At 38.3% G+C, this 27,707-nt stretch overlaps 1 protein-coding gene across 11 annotated transcripts; it reads right to left on the minus strand.

The window, feature by feature from the left end:
* Positions 1–7,064: 7,064 nt before the first annotated feature.
* Positions 7,065–11,517, minus strand: LOC145116208 (uncharacterized). Of its 11 annotated transcripts, none has more exons than XM_079052568.1 (10): positions 11,177–11,517; positions 10,624–11,065; positions 10,094–10,251; positions 9,896–9,959; positions 9,329–9,398; positions 8,920–8,996; positions 8,254–8,327; positions 8,090–8,145; positions 7,896–7,957; positions 7,065–7,452 (listed from the first exon to the last, which is right to left on the minus strand). In XM_079052568.1, the coding sequence occupies exons 3-10, from the start codon at positions 10,098–10,100 to the stop codon at positions 7,416–7,418; spliced, it is 447 nt and encodes a 148-aa protein (XP_078908694.1). In that variant the 5' UTR covers positions 10,101–10,251; positions 10,624–11,065; positions 11,177–11,517; the 3' UTR covers positions 7,065–7,415. The 11 variants fall into 11 exon arrangements, 6 of the variants coding, with proteins under 6 accessions (XP_078908694.1, XP_078908696.1, XP_078908693.1 ...); XM_079052570.1 differs by having other exon boundaries at positions 10,108–10,251; positions 11,136–11,517; XM_079052567.1 differs by having other exon boundaries at positions 11,136–11,517.
* Positions 11,518–27,707: the final 16,190 nt, after the last annotated feature.

The following is a 27,707-nucleotide window of genomic DNA, read 5'->3' on the forward strand; positions in this document are numbered from 1 at the left end:
CTGCAACACTACCTACTCATCAAATTGATACGGCAGCTCTAAATGCTGCAGTAGCTGCGAATGCGGACCGTGTTAATGCTAGAGTTGGCGTCAACTTCCATCACTCGGTCGATGGCTGCACGACCTTGCTCGACATTCCGAGCAATCCTACGGATCATAATGGGTAGGACTCGGTCAGCTGAGCCTCCCTCGCTTATATTGTAAAAGCATCGGTCTCCATTGAAGGGTAATGGTTGACCCCGTTCATCGCTCCAACGGTTCAAGTTTGTCGCCCACAAAGGTGTGGGGCCTTGAAATGCCGGTCGGGGGTTGAGGTTTGGGATTGGAGCCTCTTGGGGCAGGTTGTTGACTTCTGGTTCGGATTGGAGCCTTGGTTGGGAAAATACGGATCGTCGGGGAGATGGAAGCTAGGCATGTTCTCTACGCGAGAAAAGGGGGTATAAGAATCTTATAATAAAAGACGTACTAATTAAGATAATTATAAGATGATCCTTACTAGTTACTTCAATACTTGCGTAGTGCATACCAGTTACATGTAATCAAAACAGGATAGACCTTCGAATAAGTGACCCTAACCCTAAATCCACAACCAAACAAGGAACAGGAAGTAAAGCAAAGGTCACAGATTCTAAGTCTATAACACCTTAGTCACATATAACTTTAGCGTATCCACTTAGCAACTATTGACATACTAGTAAAGACCTTTTTAGTTCTCAAATAAGTAATTATAGTAACACAAAATACTCCTATAGTATTTTAGGTTTATGTTATGTTCTAATGTTCTCGTTGTAGTAGTGTTGGTAAGTTTTTAGACTTGTTGCAACCTCACAACCACTCTTAGGCACATGCTAGTCACTCCTCGAGAAATATAGTTGATCAGGCTATATCCTCCCAGGTTTGACTATATGTCTCTAAGCTTAATCGTGTTGTTCAACAATCGTAATACTTTTGTTCTGTCCTAATGACACTGATTTTAGTATGAATGCAGGTATGTATACTTAGTTAAATATTTTATTATTTAAAATTATAAACTCTTGGTCAGAGTATTTTAATCCCGCTGTGTTTATAGTTTGTATATCTTTTATGGGTTGATATACTCGATTCACTATAAACAATGCTCTGATACCAATCTGTCACACCTCAAAACCGAAATGGCGGAAACGTTCTGGGGCGGAGGACATCATGTACAGTATCATAACAATGCATAATAGTAAGCAAGCAACAACATTCATTGCATTAATAGAATAATTTTAATACAAGCGTGTTCTGTATAGTTTATAAGACACCAAAAATATGAATCAAAATAAAAGATGAGTCTTGAATGTGCTCCATCTTCTCAAAAGCTTCATCGGTACCTGTCTACTGATGACCTGAGAATACAAGTTATTTTGAAGGAGTTTATCAGCATTAAAGCTGGTGAGTTCATAAGTATTTAGTGTCATTGCTTGTATGAAAATGTTTGTAAGTTTGAAGAAAATGTTTGTAAGTTTTCAATGTAAATGTTTGTAGTGAATAATTGTATCTCCTAGAAAACCCTATTTTTTCTACTAAAAGTGGCCTTCTACCAAGGCGTCAATGTTCTATATGTTTGTTTCGTGTAAAAGTGTGTATTTTCCTCACTATGACTATTATTAACTAAATATAGTTTAAACATTTATGAATATGTGAGAAGATCACAAAGTAAATATAATAGGGAAAATAATGTTTTACCTCAGCAGTAACACTGCTGGCTATAAAGTGATAAAATTCAGACTCCAGGTAGTATTAAATGTACAATACCCCTCGGGGAGTCTAAAGTAGTCTTTTATCTTAGGTTGGTTAATTAAAGGCTTAAATGTGAACTCGTATGTAACCATGCTGATTGACGACTGAATAATTGATGACCCTCCGATGTCACATGTAGTGAGGTGACATTTTGTCACCCCTTGGCCTTATCGGCCGCGACTGTAGCTAGCAGTCGGGGTGTGGGAGTGTCTGTCCCGTATAGATCTATACACACAATGCCCACTCTCCCTCCAGGAGACTCTGGTTACTAAATAATACAACACGGTTTTGTTGTATCCGAAAATAATGTGTCACATTCTAGTTATCGTATCCTAATGTTTGTATAGTAAGTCATAGTGTAGTAATGTTCTCTCTGTACTAGTGTATAGTATATTCTCTTGTATAGTGACTAGTGTGTATTGTATTTCGTTATAGTATGTTTGTAATGACTTGTAAATGTACTGACTCTTGTATGCTTCGTTGTATTAGTAATAGTGAGTAGTAATCTCTTAAACTATACCTATTATAGTTTACTAGTAATGTTGTTTGTATGCCTTTGCTACCCAAAGGTACTGAACTGAAGTAAAAGCTTTTATATCTAAACACATATATATGATATATAACTAAGGTTTCAACGACATTTGGACAAATAACAGGATACTCTAAGTCCACAACCAAACAAGGAACAGGAAATAAAGTGAGCTATCAGTCCTAAGTCCTTCAAATCTTACTTATATAAATATATCTGTATAGACATGAGTTTGACAATAATATAAGTTTAAAAGAGTTTGATAAGGATTTAGCATTTAAAATAGTTTAATAAAATGTTTTGAAGTGTTTGAAATCCATAAGTTTGATAACAATTTGAAAGTAATAGAAAATCTTTATGTTCGTTCTAGTTATTAATCACATGTGATTAATATAATAACTAGAATGTTTCAAATTGTATTTCCCCCCCCCCCCCATAAAAGCATTTAAAATCGTTTCAAAGGTTGATTAAGGGGTATTAACTCACCGGTAGTGAGTGGTTTGGATGGAAGTGCTGGATAGGATGCTAAGTGTTAAGTGAGGACTTGAGTACACACGGATCCTATTTAACATATAATGACACATATATGCATCTAATTAGTGATTAAACAACTAATTAAGAAAGTATAAACACCCTAGGACATGGAAAATATTTTGATTCAAGTGCTAGAAGTGCAAAGGGTTGTATCTAAGGGTTGTAGGGCCTCACATTGGAGTTTACGGCCCAAGTGTTTACGGCCCCAAAGTGTTTACGGCCCATGGGTTTATGGCCCAATGAGTTTACGGCCGTAAAATCATGGTATCTTGTACCATTTTGTGTGTTTAAGGTCCTATGTTCTTCCTTGGGTGTTCTAGACTTAGATCCTAGGCTTAGGAAGGAGTTGTGGCAACATTGCACCACTAACTAGGGTTTACGGCCAAGGGAGATTGCCTTGGCCGTAAACACCCTTTTGTTCCAGATTTCTTGATGTTAACAAGGTGTTTAACAACTGATTTAAGTATATAACAAGCTAAGGGTAGTGTACTTACGTTTTGAAGGCAAATGGGGGTGTTTTCGGCCCAAAACACTTAAGTGTTCTTGGTGTTCTTGAGGATCTTGAAGATCTAGACTCAAAAGACGAGATTTATGGATGAATTCAAGAGTGAATCAAGAAGAAGAGATGTATTAACACATAGAGGGAAGGAATCACTTACATTTTTGAAGTTTGGAAGCAAAAGTCTCAAGATCCTTGGGAGAGAATGCCGAGTTCTTGGGCTTGGAATGGTGAAAATGAAGGAAAAATGACTAAGGACCATATATATAACATGGTGTTTACGGCCACCATGGGTTTACGGCCGTAAAGTCATGGTTGCTGGCCGTAAACACCTCTTTAGAGGGTTTATGGTTTGCTTGATAGTTTACAACTCCAATGGACACTTCCTATCACTCATTCTTTGGATATACTAGGCTCGGAATGCTCAAATAGACTCAAAATAGTGCTAGAAGTTAGCAGGAACAAGTCTAACTTTGATTGGATTGAATGGTTTGTACAAGATTGAAATTTCGGGTTGTCACATTTTATGTGCTTAATAATTTGTGATGCTTTATGCTATCGTTTGACTAGATCTATGGTCTGTTGCCGATCGGATCTGGAAACTTTATGTGTTCAGATTTCTAAACGTTTAATTACGATATTAGAACTGGCATGTAATTTTTCGAAGTAATAAGGAGGAATACACGTCTAAACCTTCCTCTATCTATATTCTCGTCTCGACACACCAAACGATTGCTTTGGTGTGCAAAACATCATGGTGAAGACTCGTAGTTAATTGAGTAAATGGAGGAAATGAGAAGGCTTACGATACTGAGTGATACCTATCGAAAGATATCGTAAGAGTGATATCTTGTCTTTAGAACGCATCTAAGAAATAATACGTCTAGTATGGGAGAAGTACACTTTTGATTAGCAGAAAGAAAGATTTTTTGTATAATCCATGAAGTTATCCCATCGTCTGACATTTCCATCACCAACTGAGCTGAAGCAAAATTGATGATTGAAGATACGCATGGAAGAAGTCCTAGTAGAGTCTAGGTAAATTATATGATTGTTTGGACACATTTGTATGTGTTAAAATTGTTTTTGTGATAATGACTTGGAGAACTGCGAGACAATACTTGGGACGAGTACGAGTAGGTGTGAAAGGTAGTAAAGGCCTATACTACCGGAAGCACAGGACTCACGCTTGGATCAGGGAAAGTCACAAGGCTACCAAGGAGCTAGTAATCGATTTCGTTTTATTCAAGTATGTCGTTACCATTTTTCGGTAATGATTAAGAAGATGATTGTTATTTCGACCCTAGTGGTCATATCAAATCGAGTCTGACTAAGATGAGTATATTAAGTGGTTCAGAGAACTAAGTCCGATGTCACATCTGACTTAAGCCACAAGATTGAAATAAAAAGCGATCAGTAGAGGTATCGCGAAAAGTTGCTTGTAGCTAGAAATGCTACCTTTTAAGATGAGATTAGAACATGAACGAAAGTATAGTCTTTTCTGGAAGACTCTAAGAGAAATGAGTCTAAGCGTTGCAACATACGATGATAGGTCATTAGAATATGACACATCGTTCCATTGTAGTAATAATAATAATAATAATAATAATAATAATAATAATAAAACTTATCTTAAGTTCGTATCCAGTGAGGATCGAGATTGTGACTTGAAGATCATAATTTGGAGTCTAACGTGAGATAGGGAGCAAATGCAAGACCGAGCACCGCCTGCAGTCGAGAAGTCCATTAGATACTCATTCGAAAGAACATAGAAGTTACGATTATTACCTAGGATAAAGAGATAACGTACGGAGTCATTATAAAGACTTGTTTTGTTGATGATTCCGGGACGTAATCATCCTAAGGGGGAGATAATTGTAACGCCCGCAGATCCGGGCTACTCAATTTAGAGACAATGAGCATCAAAAATGAGTTTTTGATGGAAGATTATTTAGAAGGATTAATCTTAACCAAGTTGTAGTATATGTTACAAGGGTTCCGTACATATAAAGAACGCCGAAATCCGAGTTATAAGGAAGAAGTTACGGCCCGTCGAAGTTTTACAGCAAAACTGGCACGACACCGGGAGATGTAAATAGTGAATTTATGGTAGATGAGTTTTTAGCCTTAGTGATCTAAACAACATTTGTAGTATACGTTAAACCGAGAACATACAAAAAAAGAACGCCCAAATCTGACTTCGTATGAGAGAGTTATGAATTTTCTAAGATTTGGCATAGCAGTGCACGACCCGAAACTCGAATTTTAGTTCGAGCGGTTTTTGGCCTACACGACCTAAATGAGAGTTGAAGATCTCATTAATAGGAACTCAACGGTAAAAAGACAGACGAAAACGGAGTCCGTATGTAGAAGTTATGAATTTTACGCGGACATTTAACAGTATAATCTCCTCCTACTGTTAAATTTAAGATCGGTCGAGAATTAGACGACGGAGTCTAAATGAATGTTTTAGATCTTGTTTTTACCTACGCGTGGATATAAAGAATGTTGAGAGTAGAGCTCGTATGTTAAAGATATGGACGAAATTTGGTCGCTACTCTTCGAGCGCGTAAATTCGATACAGGTTTGTAAATCTGAGTTAGAATGAGAATTAGCTGACGACGTCTAAATGAAAGTTGTATTACTCGTAAATACCAACGCGTGGATATAAAGAACGTCAAAAATGGAGTTCGTATGAACGAGTTACAAATTATAATAGCATATTTACGTATTAAAATAAGTATAAATCATATATACGTACACATATATATACAAATATATATATCATTAGAAAGGTATCGACGATGCGGTTATTATAAGACTAGTGTTGAGTACTTTCGAAATTAGTTTAGTACAAATATCGTTAAATCTATTTAAAATAGTATTATGAAGGGGTGTTTAGTCGTTTATATAACTATAAGGTCATTAAGTAATTATGGATGGTAGTTTTTTTAAATTCAATTACTATAAATAAGAGGCTTGGACTCTCATATTTCTTGCACCATTCTCTTGATTCAAGAGTCTTTCTCTTCTTATCCCCCGAGCATTTCGGTCCCCTGTGATTCGACTTCTCTTTCTGTTGTTTTAGTATAGTAAGGTGAGCGCTGAAGCACTGCACGAATCTTTCTTAGAAAGATTCAGCGATGAAGTTCTGCCCCTGCACAGCCCGACTCCTAGCTAAAACCCCCTTGTAAGTAAGTTATGCTTACCTATTTTAATATAGCTTATATTTAAAATTAGTATTGTTATTATGAACTTATAATAAATATTTGAGCTATTATTATGACTTATATAAGTGTCGTTATAATATCTTTTCAACTACTCGTGGTACCGGGAATCTGGTTTAAAGGGTCGCATAGGGTTGTTGGATTTCAGAAGTGCTATATGCCAAAATGGTCCTGCCCTCTGGTGTTTTATGTCTGGCCCCTGTCTGTACATAGTGGTTGGAAAGTATTGTTGAAACGCTTATATAATAATAATAATAATAATAATAATAATAATAAAAAAAAAATAATAATAATAACTAGCTGGGGTACCCCGCTCCGCGGGGTTCGGTTACGACCAGAGTTTTAGTCTTTTGGTTTTCGGTTATGTATATCGTATAGTCATAGGTAGTGTCTCGTTGGTGATCGTATTTGTTAGTATGTAGTAGGAAGTAATATTTGTGTTTTAAAGGATATTTTATTTTGTAACATGTATATATATATATATATATATGGTAAATTTAGAGGATAAAAAGAATTAAATTGAAGGGATTTTCATTGCATTTAGATGACATTTTTTATTATTATGAGTAAAAAACAAAATACATACTCTATATTTGCATCAATATATATGAAGGCGGGAATGAGAAGCAAAAAATAATAATATTATAGTGTATTTACATGAAACCGGAATGGAATCCATGATTGTAGAGATTGAAATGCTCTTTTGTGATTCCATTCCATTGCCATAACCATTAGTAACCTGAGAACAAAACCTCGAATTACCGAAATACTCTTCAAGTCCACCGACTGCAACCCCATTCACATTCTGAGCACCCGCCACCATAGTTTCCAACTTTTTTAATACTTCCATTTTAGTTAATATTTATTTATTTTTTAATACCGACGTTTGAACTATCAACCTGTAAAATAGAAACATATATTAGATATAAAATAGACCCATAAACATTTACTAAAAAAAATCCAATAGTGATGCAAATATGTATGGTAGAATTAATTATCTCAACATTGTATCTAATAAACATAAACATGACATGCAATTACCGAAACCATTTATTTGACTTTTTGCAGAAAAACATACAGTCAAAGTACATGAATGTGACCAAAAATCCACAAGGATCTGAGAATTGAGAATTTGAAGAAGAATCTAAAGGGAAATGTTCTTTATTTTGTGTAGAATGGTTTCACATGGTATTTGTAACTTTAGAAGAGACGCAATCAATTAACATATTAGCAAAACCCCAAAAGAGATAACTTCAATTCTGAACTTAATATTGTTTAATCAGAATCTGTATACTCAAGAACTAAACATCAATCAAAGAATGTATGATGAACCATAACCCACCTCTTGGTAACTCTATAAGGATGCAAATTCTTCGATTTTCCTCTCTCTTTCTTCCGTGTTGACTGTGTCAAAACAAAGTAAAATATTCTGCGGAAAATTAGGGTTAAAAATCAAAAGCAAATGATCAAAAATTAAAAATTAAATGAAAATAGAGACACTGTTCAACAAAAATAAGGAGAAATCGAAAAGCTTACAATCAATTGAAGGTGAACAACTTCGAAAAAGCAAACATCCTCAACACTATATTGTTCTTGGACAGTGGTGGGGTGTCAGACCGATGGTGGGTGAAGAAGAAGACAACGGATTTCTCATATGAGTGAATATTTTTTTTTGTAATTTACATCTAAAAAGAATTTACCTTGGAACTCTCCACTTCTGATAACCATTAATCTGTTGCCAAGGAGATGACCACCTTTTGCAACAGTGAACCAACTACAAAACAATGTGTAAAAGTACGATCTGAATGCTTGTGGTGGTTCCCTTCTTACTAATATATAATAAGCAAATTAACATGAATTATTTCATCTCATATATAGTCTAGAAAAAGATTTTATTTAAAAACAACAAAAAGTACTCACATGTCTGCAATTTCTGCAGTTTATGAGGAATGACATCCCACTACTTTTTTCTACCTCAAATTACAGCAAAAAAAAAAAAAGAACACCCACAACCAAAAATAAATTCAAAGATCTGATATTTATAAAAATCTATTGCTTATTTAACTATTCCAAACTCTTGTTTCCCATGCCGTCAAAAGAGTCGACCCATTTTTACACTCTACTCTAATTTTATGTGATTTTTACATGACCTTATGACAGGAAGATGATTGAAAGAGCATGCAAGGTTTATAATAAATAAAATAATGATATTTTAGTGAAGTTTCCATGTTTGAAAACATTATGAGATGCAAGCCTTTTGTTTTGCCAAATTAGATTATAGGTCATGACAATCAATAGTTTAGTTACCAATTTGCCAAATTATTCTAGTCTTAAAGAAGAAGAGAATGGATACATATATAAATTACCAACAATCAACATTACTCAAATGATCTGTTAAATGTGCTTCCTGGATGTTTATATTGATCCAGAAAAAACCTTCAGCCTGCAAGTGGGGAAAAAATGTGTTAATGCAATAAATAGCAACATGCTTCCATTTCTTCCTATTGCAGCATTATAGTTTGGAAAATTTATTCAATTATAGCAAGTGAAAGTCTATCTAGAAAATATATGTTTGCTTTAACAAAAAAAAAGGTCATTAAAACCCAAATAGGATTATAACAATTTTAATTTTTATCTGTAATTACCATTAAAAAAGGGTCATTAAAATCCAAAACGGTAAACACGGGAAATTTTCATCAAAATCCCTTAAAACCACTAACTTTTAATGATTCGTTGGAAATGGGATGGAATCTGTTGTGTTTATGTTTGTTTCACCTCTTTGTAATGGATTATGCTTTTGGATCCCTTTCCATTATGCTTCAATATTTCAAGTTTTGATAAATGCCTGCAACAAACAAACAAATATTGTTATATTATAACCTGCCAAATAAAGTTAAGATCAGTATTCCATTTTTGGTATCTTAGGTCACTAAACTTTCTAAATTTGGACTGCTTTACCATGCTGATGTGGCAGGCAAAATATTGCTCAGTGGAAGGAAATTAGAAAGTTTATTGAGCTAAATGGAATGGTGTGATGCTAAGCAACCTGTCCACAACAAAATCCATCACTGATGTTGATGCTGTGTTCTACTTCACCTAAAATTTTGTCCAATTGGCAAACAAATACACTACAGAATGGAATCCATCCGTTTTTTGATTCTGTGGGTTAGTGGGTTTATTTATGTGTGTGGGTAGTTGGGTACATAGGTGGATGGGTGACGTCGGAAGAGATGATGATTATATAAAGTGATTTGTCAAAAATAAAGAGGCAATAGTTGAATATTTTCATTTTCATTTTATAATAAAACATAAGGATTGTAGACATAAGTTATAAAAACTAACCTGGGAATAATTCTTAATGACCATATTATACAATAATGTTTTGTTCTCATCATCCTGCGACAACCTGGTAAGATCAAACATGATTATTTCTCATATACTTTGTCAATCGGTAATTAGTAAATTATGATGTTTCAGATTTTTACAATTACATGTAATCTTTGATTTAAAATATGGAAAATGAAAACACATCCACCACACCTATCATTACTCACACTTGGATGACCACTACAACTGTAAAAGACATCCTGAAAGATTATATTTTTGTTTCTGTTTGATGGCCTTCTTCACCAGGTCTAACAATTTCACTGATCCAGTCAAACAATAACTTATATAAATTTGCAACTGTAGGTCTTCCCCTAGACAACCGAAGGAAATTGAAAATTTGAAATCAGCTAATTGTATGGTTTGTGATCAGAATCAAATGAAATTATTAGCAACTGAGATTAAGAAAAATTTCATTCATTTAATAAAAGAGATACAGAGTGTTTAAAGTAGTCATATGCATGATGTTCATATGACATGTAAGGGATCATAATGAGTCCCTAGCTAGCTCTAGAAACTTCAAATTTGATCAAATTAAAGCACAATCAAAGTAATAATTGGAAACCTAGCTCCATAATCGCATATAAAATATGGACCCAATATAGCCAATGAAAAAACTAATGCGAAAATTCCCAAAAATATAAACGTACAGATAATATGAACTGAGATTAATGGCAATTGCATACCTAATCATAGATTACGAAAGATTTTCCCCAAAAAAAAAGCTAAAAAGGTCAATGCCAATCAGCTGCATTTGTCCATTTGAAATGCACTTTCGTTGGGGATTCTTATCAAACAAATGGTATGCGTCCCCTGCCTCATGCCTACGACTTATCTTCCTATATCAACCAAATCAGCCCACTCCAAAACCCTATCGCTGCGATTTCATCTTTACTTACATATCGGTCAAAAAGTTACACACACACGGAGAGATAATGGAAATGTTTCAGTGACCACCCTCACATCTTCTTCTTCTCCTTTGATCACTAAATTCCCTGACCCTTTGAAAGCTTCCTGAAGCGTAATTAGCCCAACCCCATGAGACCCAAGAATAGTTGTGACCATTCCCACTTTCTTCCCGGATTTCATGCCCATTACTTATGAACTCGGAGCAACCTTCTGCACTACCTATGTTGAAAAAAAATGATAATTGTAATTTGTGATGAATCAAAATTGAATAGTGAATTGTGATTTATACCTTTTCCAGATTGTTCAAGGAATCTGAGTGGAAACAAATACCTGTCGGTTAGGCTCATCAATGGCAGCCCAACCCACATAAACGAAATTAAAGCCTAATAAACTTCTTGGACCGTCTATTTGCGTGTGTATCCCAAGCTGTCGTTCTCAACATTGAAAAAGACGACCCCTTTAGGGTAGGAGTTGGTGGAGGTTGATGATTCTCAGAAGAAGAAGAAACATCGGAGCAAGCGGAGGGAAGATGTTTTGGAAGGAGAGAAAGAAGCAAAGAGTTGTTGGTGGCATGTGAAGGCAACCAATTCGTTTCAGAGGAAAGAAAGCAAATCAAGAAGATTGTAGAAGATACCTGATGAGAGAAACAGTGGGCAAGATAACGACGCAGTAGATTGGTAACACGTATAGACAAAGAATATACGTAATGTCAAAATATGCCCCAAGTCGACTTTACCAATGTTGCTACTTCCAACAATAATACAGGGACCATTTCTGCCAAAAGTTCGCCAGTTCACTATTCATGTTTTAACACAACTTTAATATATATAATAATAAGACTAATAATTAGTCACGGTAAATATTAGACTAAAATCTAGTGGTAATAATACTAGGTTTCGTCGAAGGAAATTATTTTAAAGTAAACGAAGCGCTGTCCGAGTACCGAGTCACCACCTTATCAAGTGAGTGCATAGTTACTTTCATCTTACACATATGTATGAAGTATTTTATATAAATTACGTGCTATGTGTGCATACTATCTGAATACTTGTTGTCTATGTTGGAAGAATGATTTTATACATGTTTTAAAATGATTTAAACTGTATATGTATTTTATATCTACAAATATGTTGGGTATGACATGGGTAGATGAATAATGAGAGATAAAAGATGATGTGAGTAACATTGGCAGCTGTAGACTTAGTGCCTAATAAATAACATCGGCAACTATAGACTTAGTGCCTATTGGACAAACATTGGTAGCTATGGACTTAGTACCTATTAGGTAAACACGGGTGGCAATGGACTTAGTACCTGTTAGGTGTTGGTAGCTATGGACTTAGTACCTGGTAGCTATGGACTTAGTGCACGTTAGATAAACGTTAGTAGCTATGGACTTAGTACCTACACTGGTAGCTATGGATTTAGTACCTGATGAATAAACTTTAGCAGCTATGGATTTAGTGCATTGGCAGCTATGGAACTAGTGTCTGTCTTATAAACCCTGGAAGCAAGGGACTTCGAGATGAACGAATGCAGGATAGATGGCTCTTAGGGTAGACCCTTAAGAGTAAGGAAGATAATGGGGATGGGTAATTGGGTTGATTGTTTGATGTTTAAACGTAATAATTATATTATTGTGGGTTGAAAACCCTATGTACTCACCAGGTTTCCCAACCTGACCCACTCAGTTTATTTGTATCACATGTGTCGATACGAAGGTACATTACGTTGAGATATTAAAGAGATGTAGATCACTAGTGTAAATAAATGTAAGTTCTGTTTATGCTTATGTTTCTGTATTGACGATGACATCCCAAATGTTTTAAAATGAATAAAATACATTTCTTAGGAAATGCTTTGATAACGTATTTATCATGTTTTTCTAGGAACAAATTCCGCAACATTTTTATTAAAAGAAGTACTCTGATTTCTATAAAGCGTAAATAAAATCGGTCTTTTCTGGCCGTGAAAATGGGGATGTCACACTTGACACTTAACATCCTACAACTGATCTTACATTCGTATCACTCACTACAGGTGAGTTCATACCCCTTAACTTATATTTTAAATGATTTTAAATGGTTTTATGGGGGGGGGGGGGAATACAAGTAGAAACATTATAGTTATTATATCAATCCATGTGATTAATAACTATCAAACAAATGGATTTCTTATACTTCAAACTGTGTTTTCAAAGAAATTGCTTCAAATCGTTTTTACAAACTCTTTTATATGCAAAACTCTTTATTAAACTCTTTTAATCTTATATATTGTTAAAAATCATGTCTATATAGATATCGTTATATAAGTAGGATTGAAAGGGCTTCGGACTGATAACTCGCCTTATTTCCTGTTCCTTGTTTGGTTGTGAACTTAGGGTATCGGTTGTTTGTCCGAATGTCGTTTGAATCTTAGTTATATATTATGTATATGTATATAGATATAAAAGTTCTTTGTTCAGTTCAATACCTTAGGGTAGCAAAGGTGTACAAACATGTTCATTCATTCAAACAACATTGCTAGTAAACTATAATAGGTATAGTTTAGGAAGTCACTAATACTATTTCTAGAACAATGAAACATACAAGATTCAGTTCATACATGAGTCAGTTCAAACATACTATAATGAGATACAATACATACTATAACGAGGAACAATACTCACTATAAAGAGAAACAGATAGAACATACTATGCACTAGACAGAGAGAACATACAATACACTAGAACATACTATACACTAGACAGAGAGAACATACAATACACTAGAACATACTATACAAATACAAGAATACTATAACATTAATGTGATCCACTACTTCATGGCGTGTAAAATTACTGATGTGTCACGTTTTGTACCCATAGTCTCTTGGAGGGAGAGCGTGAATTTATGTATAGATCTATACGAGATTGACCATCCCACACCTTGCTGCTAGCTACAGTGGGACCTGCAGGTCTACGGGTGACGAATGCCATATCATTTTTGATGTCTCGAACGTCGTGTTATGCTAGTCGATCAAGTATGGTTACAATCTTATCACACTTTACCTTAATTAAACAAACATGTTTAAGGTAGTTAGTACATTGGTAGTTACTTAGATAAAACTATAGTACATCTTTATTTTCCCATTTCATTCACATTGTGATCTTCTCACATAAACGGTAATGAAAACTATATTTTGGTAATGATAGTCATACTTTGGGAAAACACTCACTTTTACAAAAGAACAAACATAAAGAACAGTTGGGTCTAGGTAGAAGACTACTTTAGTAGAAAATATAGGATTTTCTAGGAAGTTTACAAACATTTACATCAAACACTTACAAACTTTTACATCAAACATTTACAAACACATTCTTCAAACTTATACAAACAATGACACTAAAATACTTATGAACTCACCAGCTTTAATGCTGATCTACGCTTTCAAAATAACTTGTATTCTCAGGTCACCAATAGACAGGTACCGATGACCAGGTTTTGAGAAGGTGGAGCACATTCAAGACTCATCTCTTATTTTGATTCATATTTTTGGTGTTTTATAAACTATTCAGAACACACTTGTATTAAATTATATTATTAGTGCAATGGATGATGTTGTTGCTTGTTTTACTATTATGCATTGTTGTGATACTGTACATGACGTCCTCCGCCCCCGAACGTTTCCGCCGTTCCGGTTTGGGGTATGACAGATTGGTATCATAGCATTGTTTATAGTGAATTGAGTATATCAACCCATAAAAAATATACAACTATAAACACAACGGGATTAAAATACTCTGATAAAGAGTTTATACTTTTAAATAATAAAATATTTAACCAAAGTATACATACCTGCATTCATACTAAAATCAGTGTCACTAGGACAGAACAAAATTATTACGATTGTTGGACAGCACAAGTAGGCTTGGGGACATATAATCAGATCTGGGAGTGATATAGCCTGATCAACTATATATTTCTGAGAAGTGATTAGCATGTGCCTAGGAATGGTTGTGATGTTGCAGCAAGTCTAAAAACTTACCAACACTACTACAATGAAAACATTAGAACAGAACATAAACTTAAAATACTATAGGAGTATTTTGTGTTACTATAAATTACTTATGTGCAAACTAAAAAGGTCTTTATTAGTATGTCAATAGTTGCTGAGTGGATACGCTAAGGTTAAACGTGACTACGGTATTATAGACTTAGAATCTGTGATCTTTGCTTTAATTGCTGTTCCTTGTTTGGTTGTGGACTTAGAGTTAGGATCACTTATTCGAAGGTCTATCCTGTTTTGGTTACATATGACTGGTATGCACTACACAAATGTTGGAGTAACTGGTAAGGATCATCTTATAATTATCTTAATTAGTACGTCTATTAATTATTTCTTTTACCCCCATTCTCGCGTAGATAACATGGCTGGATTCAATCTCCCTGATGACCCGTACTTTCCCAACCACGGCAATGGTGGATGGCTCGATGATGAGCCATAAGAGAATTATGCAATTCCGTTGGACGATGACTTCGCAGAGAACTTCCCGGAGGATTCTGACTCCGAGCCAGAAGTCAATGATCAACCCCTGGTAGCTCCAATCCCAAATCCTAACCCTCGTCCAGCTTTTCAAGGCCCGACGCCTCTGTGGGTGGAAAGTTTGGAAACATGGAGTGAAGAACAGTGTCAACCTATGCCATACAACGGAGACAGAAGCTTCTACAACCTGAGCAAAGGAGGCTCAGCGGACAGAGTCCTGCCTATTCTGGTCCGCAGAGTTGCTCGTAATGAAATACAGGGAAGGACAGCCCTCAACCGAATCACGGAGGTTGATGCCAATGCGAGAGTCAATACTGTCCTCATTCGTCATCTGGAAGATGCTCGTGAGAGAGATGCGAGAGACAATGAGTCTCTACTGCAAGAACTAACCGTGAATCGAGCTGAAGTCATAGAACATCGTGTACGCCAGCGAGTGTATGAGCGACGCCTTCTTGATTTGGAGAGTCGGCTGGCAGATTTAAGGCTTCGCCCAAGGGGTTCCCATCGCCAGTAGGAGATGCTCTGCTCAAATTTCCTTTTATCTAAGGATTAGCCTTCTTATCTATGCTCTAAGTAGCACTTTTCCCTATAATTTCCTATTTATCTTAAGACCTTGAACTTTCAGTCTATTAGGTCTTTATGCTGTCAAAAAGTTTCTTATCCTGCTTTGATGTAAGACCTACTTCTAGGTCATTTTCCCGAACTTGTTACATCTATAATACCAATATTATTGATAGATATCTAATCTCATGGAGATTATTATCCAAAGGCTTTCATCTTTCTAGTGCTAGATCTCTATTCAATCATACTTTCATTTGTTTAGTTGGGCTATGGAGAGTTAGTCCATGATTCACTCTCATCATTCTCTCTATTGAATTCTTACCAATAACTTCATCTTTGTGATCTTATAGCTTCAAGATGCCTCCTCGTAGATCGAACAGGCACGCTACTCCAATAACTCCAAATCAAACTCCACCTCCTCCTCCACAATACAACCCAATAGCTATTCAAGCTGCTGTGAATGCGGCTGTTACGACAGCCCTAGCACAATTCCCAACTTCCGGTACTAGTGGGAGTGGAATGAATGTGCATTCCACACCAGTTGAAGCTCGAGTGCGCTCTAGGGAGTGATCGTATAAGGACTTCACCAGTTACAAACCCAGGCCCTTCAATGGGACTGGTGGAATAATTTCCCTCTCGCAATGGTTCGAGAAAACGGAGTCGATCTTTGAGATCTGCTCCTGTCCGGAAGGGAGCAAAGTTAAATTTACTGCCTGCACCTTCGCGAACCGAGCCCTGACATTGTGGAATAGCCATGTCAAGTCACTAACTCGTATAGTGGCAAATGCTATGGGTTGGGAAGCTCTTATGGAGCTCATGATCGAAGAATACTGCCCGACGGGCGAAGTTCAGAAACTGGAGCAGGAACTCTGGAGCCTAACCATGAAGGGCTCCGACATAGTCTCCTACACTGCCAGATTCAGTGATCTGGTAGCGCTATGTCCGGGAATGGTCCCTTCTGAAGCGAAAAAGGTGGAAAGGTACATTTGGGGGCTGGTGCCTCCATTTCAGGGGAATGTCCTAGCTTCAAACCCCACTACCTTTGATAGTGCCAAGCGATTGACACAACGGCTCATTGACCATGGGGTCCGTACCCCGTCAAAAACAACAACCCTAGCCATTTCAAAACCCTCCAAAGCCGCTGACAACAAGCGGAAGTTCTGGGATAACAAAAAGAAGAACACGGCGCAGAACGCTGCCAATAAGCAGCAGGTTGTAGCTGTTCATGCTGCAATAGCACCTACTGCTGCTGTGCCGGTGAAGCAGTATGCTGGAAACTTGCCGAAGTGCAACAAATGTAGCTTCCTCCACAACGGACCCTGCTGGGAAATACAGTGCTCTAACTGCAACAGGAAGGGGCACGCTGCCCGTTTCTGCAAAGCTCCGGCAAGGCCAATCACCCAAGTCCCCGACGCTGGTGTGGGCCAGGCTTGCTATGGTTGTGGCGAGGTGGGCCACTACAAGAGAAACTGCCCGAAGGCAGGGAATGCCGACGGAGTGGGAAGAGTTTTGGCTATAGGCCACGAGGAAGCAGTTGACGACCCCACAGTGGTCATTGGTACGTTTCTCCTCGATAACTCATATGCATGCATACTGTTTGATAGTGGAGCGGAGAGGAGTTTCGTGAACCAGAAATTTGCTCACTTGCTTAAACAAAAATCACATGCACTTAAAAAACCGTTAACTGTAGAAATGGCTAACGAAAAGACAAAGAGCACTAGCTGCATATACATAGGATGTACACTAACTCTATATAGCCATTCATTTCCAATCAATCTCATGCCGGTCTCAATTAAAAGTTTTGACGTCATAATCGGCATGGATTGGTTGAGTTCTCATCGTGCCGACATCATGTGTTACGAAAAGGCTATTCGTCTTAATCTTCCATCTAGCGAAACTCTAGTTATCTACGACGACAAACCCAACACAAACCTTCGCATCATCTCGAGCATACAAGCCCAGAAGTACCTACGAAAGGAATGTCGCACATTCCTTGCTCATGTTGTCGATGTGAGCCAAGAGACGAAGGACATAAAGAACATCCCAATGGTACGCGACTTTCCCGACATCTTTCTAGAAGAACTCCCAGGATTACGTTCGCAGCGTCAAGTCGAGTTCAGAATCGACTTAGTTCCAGGGGCTACCCCAGTAGCCAAATCGCCCTATCGTCTAGCACCAGCTGAGATGCATCAAAAATCATTGCTGGGAGTTGATTTGGAGCATCTAGAACACGTTTTACATCGAATCTAGCATCCTCGTTCTTGAGTGTACGGCCGTACACCCTTCAAGCCTTCAAACCTTCATTGACCGTACACCAGTTCACGGCCATACCCACTTCAAACCTTCAAAGTTCGTACACCCTTCGAGAGGCAGTTTACGGCCGTACACGGTTCACGGCCGTACACACTTCATAAGCAGTGTATTAGACTGAAAACCCACTTTCATCGATTCAATCAAGCTCTGGTAACATTCCTTAACCGAAAGCAAGTGTTTTTCCTAACACTTTATCTAACGAAATCGCTAATTTAGATACATTATGTATTTAATTGTTATTAGGATTCCGTTAAGTGCCATACTACAACTTGAGGGTCTTCATTTCAGTCCGTTGATTCGACGCTTGTACACGACTAACAGTGAGTTCATACCCCTACGCTTTTATGATTTTTAATGTTTTCAGGGGGGAATACAAGCCAAACACAAATGATTTTGTGAAACAAAAACAAAAGGATTTCAACGAGTTTAAAACTTATGCAATTCATACAGTTAAATGATTTCCCACGTTTTATGAAACATTTAGAAATTTTATCCCTTTTGTACTATGCTAAGCATAAGGGACGCTTTCAACTTGAAAACATAATTACATAGTTTTCAGAACAATTTACAAATCAAGTACAAAACATTTCAAGCAAACTATAGTGGGTATAGTTTAGGGATTTCAATACATTACTTTTACCGATTCAGATTTCATTCATGGGTAAACATATAAACTATGACCGATTTTGTTTATGATATACATTACTACAAAAGTACAACATTTAATAATTATTTAAATACAATTATTACCTTTTACAGTATATACACGGAGTTCAATAAAGTAGATCACTAAAGAACTACACGTAAACTAGTTAATACAGAATTGTGAGACTCTACTTCAAAATTGTACCCTTTGGTGTACGGAATTAAATCCTATCATAGTATAACCAGAGTCTCCTGGAGGGAGAGCGTGAGATTTGTGAATAGATCTATTCGGGACTGACAATCCCACACCTGAACTGCTAGATACATTTAGGCAGACATGCATGAGGTGACAAATGTCATTTAACCGACACTTGAAGAACGTCGTAATGGTCACTTGAAGAACATCGTAAAGGTCACTAGGTCATTCTTCATTAGTTTTATTTTAAGTAATGAAACTACTATACATACTGGTGGTAGCCATGGTTTTCAAACAGAACGTACTATACATACTGGTGGTAGCTAGGGTTTTCAAACAGAACGTACTATACATACTAGTCGTAACCAGGGTTTTCAAACAGAACGTACTATACATACTGGTGGTAGCCAGGGTTTTCAAACAGAACGTACTATACATACTGGTGGTAGCCAAGGTTTTCAAATAAAACGTACTATACATACTGGTGGTAGCCAGGGTTTTCAAACAGAACGTACTATATATACTGGTGGTAGCCAGGGTTTTCAAACAGAACGTACTATACATACTGGTGGTAGCGAGAGTTTTCAAACAGAACGTACTATACACACTGGTGGTAGCCAGGGTTTTCAAAGGGAACATGCTATACAATGGTTTTTGTACAGAATACATACATACTATGATTAGTATTAACCAGAAATTCAAACTAGTATTTTCCTATGCTACAACAGATTTCAGTAACGAACATTCATAGTTAATTCTATAATTATTTAGTTTAAGCATCAGGGCCACGTATGGAGAATATTCGATAGACTGTGGAATGTGTGGTTTCCACCTCATTTCCTGTTCCTTGTTTGTTTGTAGGCTTAGGGTAGGTCCACATAGTCAACTGTCTGTTCGATATTGGTTTATACATGGCTAGCATAAACTAAGTAGTCGTAGATAGAACTGATATCATCACACTTTCACTAAAAAAAATATTGGATTTTCTTGGAGACATACGAACATTTTTATAGAGTCATCAACAGGTTTTCATTACAAAAACATCGCTTATGAACTCACCAGCTTTATGCTGATACTCTTTCAAAACTGCTTGTATTCTCAGGGAATTAGTAGATAGGTACTTCCTGGAGTTTTGAGAAGACGGAGCGTATAGAGTCACGTCTTTTTCTTTTGATTATACTTTTGATGTATAAAATCAAGAATAAAACAGATGTAAACTCTTTTTCATGTATATTCAATGTAATGGTTGTGTTTACTATGATTACTATGATGCAACTGCTGTAATACTACACATGACATCATCCACCCCCGAACGTTTCCGCTGTTCCGGTTTGGGGGTGTGACAGATTGGTATCAGAGCGATTGTTTATAGTGAACTAAGTATACCGAACCTTACATGGTATACAACTATAAACACTATGGGGCCGAAGTGCTCTGAACTAAAAGTATACTTTTAAAATATAAGTATTTTATATGAAGTATACAAGTATACATACGTACCAGAAACAATATCATAAGTAGAATAAAACAAAAGTATTTGGATGTTGGACACTGTGGTTAAACCTGGATAGTTATGTAATCATGTCTGGAATCAATATAGCCTGATCAACAATATTTATTTGAGACATGACCAACATGTGTCTAGGAGTGATCATGGTGTTGCAGCAAGCCTAAAACTTACCAAGCCTTATACATCAAGATATCGATAGAACAGAGCATACAACATAAAAATACTATAGGAGTATTTTAGCTAGAGCCGAATACAACATACATATTCATTCCAAGTGTTGCTACTTATATCTTCCTAGCGATAGTTACTTGCATTAGTAACCTTTCTCTATTTATCGATTAGTAGAACATTTTATCTATCAGGTTGAGATATATCTTGTTTCATATCTCTTGATTTAAAGATCTAGGGACTTATCATCCTCTTCTTCCTGATTATTTTTAGAAAAAGATGCCTCCCAGAAAGAGACCCAACAGGAAGAACAACAACCCTCTGCCGCCACCACCTCCTCAGTTCGATCCTGCCATATTCCAGGCAGCATTTATAGCCGTCGTGACTGCAGTAATGGCGCAAATAAACCCTGGTGGGGCTAGAGGATCCGGAGGTGGTACTCATCCCCTAAATCTCGGCGATCAGGGACATCAAAAGGAGTGTTCCAATAAGGACTTCATGAACGGGAAACCCAAATCCTTCGACGGCAATGGATGAGTCATTGCCTTAACTCGATGGTTCGAGAAGATCGAATCCATCTTCGAGATTTATGCTTGTTCCGAGACAAACAAGGTGAAGTTCGTTGCCTGCACCTTCACTGACAGAGCATTGAGTTGGTGGAATAGCCGGGTCAAATCCCTAACCCTACCAATAGCCAATGCCATGGGTTGGGAAAGCTTAAAGGAACTCATGCTTGCTGAGTACTGCCCAAGGGGCGAGATGCAAAAGCTAGAGCACGAGCTCTGGAACCTGAAGATGAAGGGTTCCGACATTGCCACTTACACAGCTAGATTCTGCAATCTGGCTCTTCTATGTCCAGGAATGGTCACCCCGGAAAGCAAGAAGATAGAAAGATACATTTGGGGATTGACACCCCCAACTCAAGGGAATGTATTGGCTGCTAAGCCTTCTACATTTGACAGCACCAAGTGCCTGGCGCAGACCCTAATAGATCACGGGGTTGATCTAGACGAAGTAACAGCCGCTCCCGAACCACTAAAGGTAAGTGGTGGAAAGAAAAAGTTCTGGAACAAACGAAAGGGTCGGTCTTCGCAAGAGCCCTCCAAGAAACAACAAACAGTGGCAGTCCACACTGCTACTACTCCTGTTGCTGTTCCAACCACCCAAGCACCTACCAGTGGATATGCTGCTACTCTTCCAAAGTGCAATAAGTGCAACTTCCATCATCATGGATAGTGCCGGGAGATGTTGTGCAATAGCTGTGGTAAGAAGGGACATAGGACTCGATTCTGCAAGGCACCAGTCCAACCAACCAACCAGGCTCCTGGAGCGGGCGCTGGTCAAGCCTACTATGGTTGTGGAGAGGTTGGGCACTTCAAGAGAAATTGCCCCAGGGCAACAACAGCTAGCAACACGGGGAGAGTGCTAGCGATGGGTCAAGAGGAGGCAGTTGTTGATCTCGCCGTTGTTATGGGTACGTTCCTCCTCGACAACTCTTATGCATGCATTCTTTTCGATTCTGGTGCGGAGAGAAGTTTTGTTAGTCATGCATTTAAACATCTACTCTAGTGTAAATCCCAACCTTTAACCGAAACATTTATCGTTGAGATGGCTAAAGGAAAGAAAGAGAGCACTAACGACATATTCATAGGCTGTACCCTTACCCTAAACGATCATTCCTTCCCAATCGACCTTATGCCGGTTTCCATAAAAAGCTTCGATGTCATCATTGGTATGGATTGGTTGAGCCCCAATCGTGCCGATATCCTTTGTTATAAAAAAGCCATCCGTCTCAATCTGACCTCGGGAGAAACTCTCATAGTTTATGGAGATAAACTCAGCTCAAACCTTGGTGTCATTTCATGCATCAAAGCCCAGAAGTATCTACGAAAAGAGTACCATGCATTCCTAGCCCATGTTGTTGACAAAATGCAGGAAGTTAAAGACCTCGAGAGCATCCCCGAAGTCTGCAACTTTCCAGATGTTTTCCCTGAAGATCTTCCAGGAATCCCTCCCGTGTGCCAAGTCAAGTTCCGTATCGACTTAATTCCCGGAACTACTCCTATAGCTAAATCCCCATACCGCCTAGCGCCGGCAGAAATGCAAGAGTTATCCAGCCAGCTCAATGAGCTGCTCAACAAAGGATTCATAAGACCGAGTTCCTTACCCTGGGGAGCCCCGATCTTATTCGTGAAAAAGAAAGATGGATCCTTTCGGATGTGCATTGATTATCGAGAACTGAACAAGCTTACCATCAAGAATTGTTTCCCTTACCCATAATCGACGACCTCTTCAATCAACTTCAGGGAGCCAGTTACTTCTCGAAAATAGACCTAAGATCAGGGTACCATCAGTTGCGAGTTCGAGAATGATGTTCCCAAGACATCATTCCGAACTCGTTATGGACACTACGAGTTTGTAGTGATGCCCTTTGGTCTAACCAACGCTCCGGCGGTATTCATGGATCTGATGAATCAGGTGTGCCGCCCTTTCCTAGAAAAGTTCGTGATCGTGTTTATTGACGATATACTTGTCTATTCTTGGAGCGAGGAAGATCATAGACAGGACTTGAGGCTAGTGCTAGAAACACTAAGGACGGAGAAGCTCTATGCAAAATTCTATAAGTGCGAATTCTAGATCAGAAAAGTAACATTCCTTGGTCACGTGGTTAGCGAGGAAGGCATACACGTGGACCCTTCTAAGATCAAAGCGATTGAGAATTGGTCAGCACCGAAGACGCCTACAAAAATCCGTCAATTCTTGGGTCTCGCTGGCTACTATCGCAGATTTATCCAAAATTTCTCCAAATTTTCTAAGCCTTTAACCACCCTGACATAGAAAGGGATAACCTTTAGTTGGGGAGAAAAGCAAGACACTGCATTTTAAACATTGAAGCAGGCCCTATGCAACGCACCTATCTTGTCTCTGCCTGAAGGGACGGAGGACTTCGTTGTCTACTGTGATGCATCCAATCAGGGCCTAGTCTGTGTGCTCATGCAGTGAGGAAAGGTTATTGCCTATGCCTTGAGACAAGTAAAAACGCATGAGGTCAATTACACAACTCACGATCTAGAGTTGGGAGCAGTGATATTTGCGTTAAAGATTTGGAGACATTATCTCTACGGAACCAAGTGCACTGTCTTCACCGACCATAAGAGCCTACAACATATCTTCGATTAGAAAGAGTTGAACAGGAGACAGCGGCGATGGGTAGAGCTACTCAGTGATTATGAGTGTGAAATACGCTATCATCCTGACAAGGCCAATGTGGTAGCGGATGCCCTCAGCCGAAAAGAGTATTCAGGTCGTAGAGTGAAGGCACTAACAATGACCATACATTCCCATCTATCTACTCAAATCAGAGAGGCTCAGTTGGAAGCCTTAAAACAAGAGAACATGTCGTATGAAGCCTTGAGAGGAATGGAAAGAACTTAGAGGTCAAGGGAGACGGAGTTTACTATTTCATGAACCGGATCTGGACCCCGAAGTACGGCGGTTACAGGGAGGTTGTCATGAACGAAGCTCACAAGAGTAGATACTCCGTCCACCCAGGTTCAGATAAGATGTATGTGGATCTCAAACAACTCTATTGGTGGCCGAACATGAAAGCAAAGATCGCTACCTTCGTGGGCAAATGCCTGACTTGCGCCAAGGTGAAGGTGGAATATCAAAAGCCCTCAGGTCTACTTCAGCAGCCAGAAATACCTGAGTGGAAGTGGGAAAGGATTACTATGGATTTCATTACTAAGTTGCCCAAGTCTCCGAGTGGCCATGACGCCATCTGGGTAATTGTCGATCGACTAACTAAATCCGCCCACTTCCTGCCAATCAAAGAAAACTTCAAAATGGAGAGACTGACATGAATCTACATTCGAGAGATAGTCCGCCTTCATGGTGTGCCTTTATCCATTATCTCCGATCGAGATAGCAGGTTTACCTCGAGATTTTGGTAGTCACTACAGAAGGCTATTGGAACTAAGCTAGATATGAGCACAGGTTACCATCCTCAAACAGATGGGCAGAGTGAGAGAACCATTCAAACATTTGAAGATATGTTGAGAGCCTGCGTCATCAACTTTGGCATGTCGTGGGACACTCATTTGCCCTTGGTCGAATTTTCTTACAATAACAGCTACCATACCAGCATCAAGGCTGCCGTTCGAAGCCCTCTATGGCCGTAAGTGCAGATCTCCTCTGTGCCGGGCTGAGGTGGGCGACACGTAGCTAGTCAAGGGTCAAGTCCCCGATAGTACACTCATAGGCCCATAAATCATCCGAGAGACTACTGAAAAGATCGTACAAATCCGGGAACAACTAAAGGCCTCAAGAGATAGACAAAAGAGCTACGCCGATAAGAGACGAAAAACTTGGAGTTCCATGTTGATGACCGTTTTCTTTTGAAGGTCTCACCATGGAAAGGCATGACATGCTTCGAAAAGCGTGGAAAGCTGAATCCAAGATACATTGGACCATTCGATATCCTCGCTAGGATTCGTCCTGTAGCATACAAACTTTGTTTACCACTAGAACTTAGCAACGTGCATCCCGTCTTCCACGTGTCGAACCTAAAGAAGTGTCTGTCTGATGAGACACTTGTGATACTCCTCGATGAGATCGAACTAGACGAGAGCTTACACTTCGTGGAAGAACCTGTAGAAATCATGGATCGGGAAGTCAAACGAACGAAACAAAGCGGTATCCTAATAGTGAAGGTTCGCTGGAATGCCAAGCGAGGACTTGAATTCACTTGGGAGCGCGAAGATTCAATGAAACAGAAGTACCCTCATCTTTTTTCGAGTCCATGATTTGTTTTCATTGTTTGAATTTCGGGACGAAATTCCCTCTAACGGGGGGATGATGTGACAACTCGAAACTTTTTCCGTTTCTATTATCCGATTTCCGTTAATAAAATTTGAATTTTATTAAGTTTCCGTCAATACTTCTTGGTTTAGAAAATCATCTAGTTTTATATAATTAAATTTATATACGAGTCGGAACCAAAAAATCGTGTGCAAGACCCGAACCTTCTTGAAAAATCAAACGGTTTTCGGTCTGACTAAGTTTACGGACGTAAACCCGTGTACGGCCGTACACTCGTTTACGGCCAATGTCGGGTGGACCCCACCACCGACCAACGAAAACCCCTATAAATATGAGACCCTACCCCCTCATTTACATTTTTCTGGCCGAACACCCTCTCCTTCTCTCTCTAGACTATTGACCGTACACCCCAAAAACACCCTCATTCTTCCGAAATTCATCAAAAATCATTGTTGGGAGTTGATTTGGAGCATCTAGAACACATTTTACATCGAATCTAACATCCTCGTTCTTTAGTGTACGGCCGTACACCCTTCAAGTCTTCAAATCTTCATTGACCGTACACCAGTTCACGGCCGTACACACTTCAAACCTTCAAAGGGCGTACACCCTTAGAGAGGCAGTTTACGGCCGCACACGGTTCACGGCCGAACACTTCCTTCACGGCCGTAAACCCCATTCACGGCCGTACACACTTCCTAAGCAGTGTATTAGACTGAAAACCCACTTTCCTCGATTCAATCAAGCTCCGGTAACATTCCTTAACCGAAAGCAAGTGTTTTTCCTAACACTTTATCTAACGAAATCGCTAACTTAGATACATTATGTATTTAATTGTTATTAGGATTCCGTTAAGTGCCACACTACAACTTGAGGGTCTTCATTTCAGTCCGTTGATTCGACGCTTGTACGCGACTAACAGTGAGTTCATACCCCTACGATTTTATGATTTTTAATGTTTTCAGGGGGGAATACAAGCCAAACACAAATGATTTTGTGAAACAAAAACAAAAGGTTTTCAACGAGTTTAAAACTTATGCAATTGATACAGTTAAATGATTTCCCACGTTTTATGAAACATTTAGAAATTTTATCCCTTTTATACTACGCTGAGCATAAGGGACGCTTTCAACTTGAAACCATAATTGCATAGTTTTCAGAACAATTTACAAATCAAGTACAAAACATTTCAAGCAAACTATAGTGGGTATAGTTTGAGGATTTCAATACATAGCTTTTACCGATTCAGATTTCATTCATGGGTAAACATATAAACTATGACCGATTTAGTTTATGATATACATTACTACAAGAGTACAACATTTAATAATTATTTAAGTATAATTATTACCTTATACAGTATACACACGGAGTTCAATACAGTAGATCACTATAGAACTACACGTAAATTAGTTATTACAGAATTGTGAGACTCTACTTCAAAACTGTACCCTTTGGTGTACGTAATTAAATCCTATCATAGTATAACCAGAGTCTCCTGGAGCGAGAGCGTAAGATTTGTGAATAGATCTATTCGGGACTGACAATCCCACACCTGAACTGCTAGCTACAGCTAGGCAGGCATGCCTGGGGTGACAAATGTCATTTAACCGACACTTGAAGAACGTCGTAAAAGTCACTAGGTCATATCAAGCATTGTTATACGACTCATAATAGTATAAACTAACAATTTGTTTACGGGATTTCATTCTTCATTAGTTTTATTTTAAGTAATGAAACTACTATACATATTGGTGGTAGCCAGGGTTTTCAAACAGAACGTACTATACATACTGGTGGTAGCCAGGGTTTTCAAACAGAACGTACTATACATACTGGTGGTAGCCAGGGTTTTCAAACAGAACGTACTATACATACCGGTGGTAGCCAGGGTTTTCAAACAGAACATACTATACATACTGTTAACACGCTGTCGCACGCGTATTAAACAAGCAAATTATCACTGCTTGTTGCACTAAAAATATAGCACAGGGAAGCAGGGTCGAATCCTCAGGGACACAGCCTAAAAGTCAATACCTTTTTGTATCAGGTACATCTAGTCAAAACATAAATTATAAAAGGGGGTTTTAATTGTAAACTAAAAACTAAAATGCAGTGATAT

Source organism: Lactuca virosa, chromosome 5, assembly GCF_052849685.1.
Source record: "Lactuca virosa cultivar CGN04683 chromosome 5, Lactuca_virosa_CGN04683_v6, whole genome shotgun sequence".
In the NCBI taxonomy this organism is placed as follows: domain Eukaryota; kingdom Viridiplantae; phylum Streptophyta; class Magnoliopsida; order Asterales; family Asteraceae; genus Lactuca; species Lactuca virosa.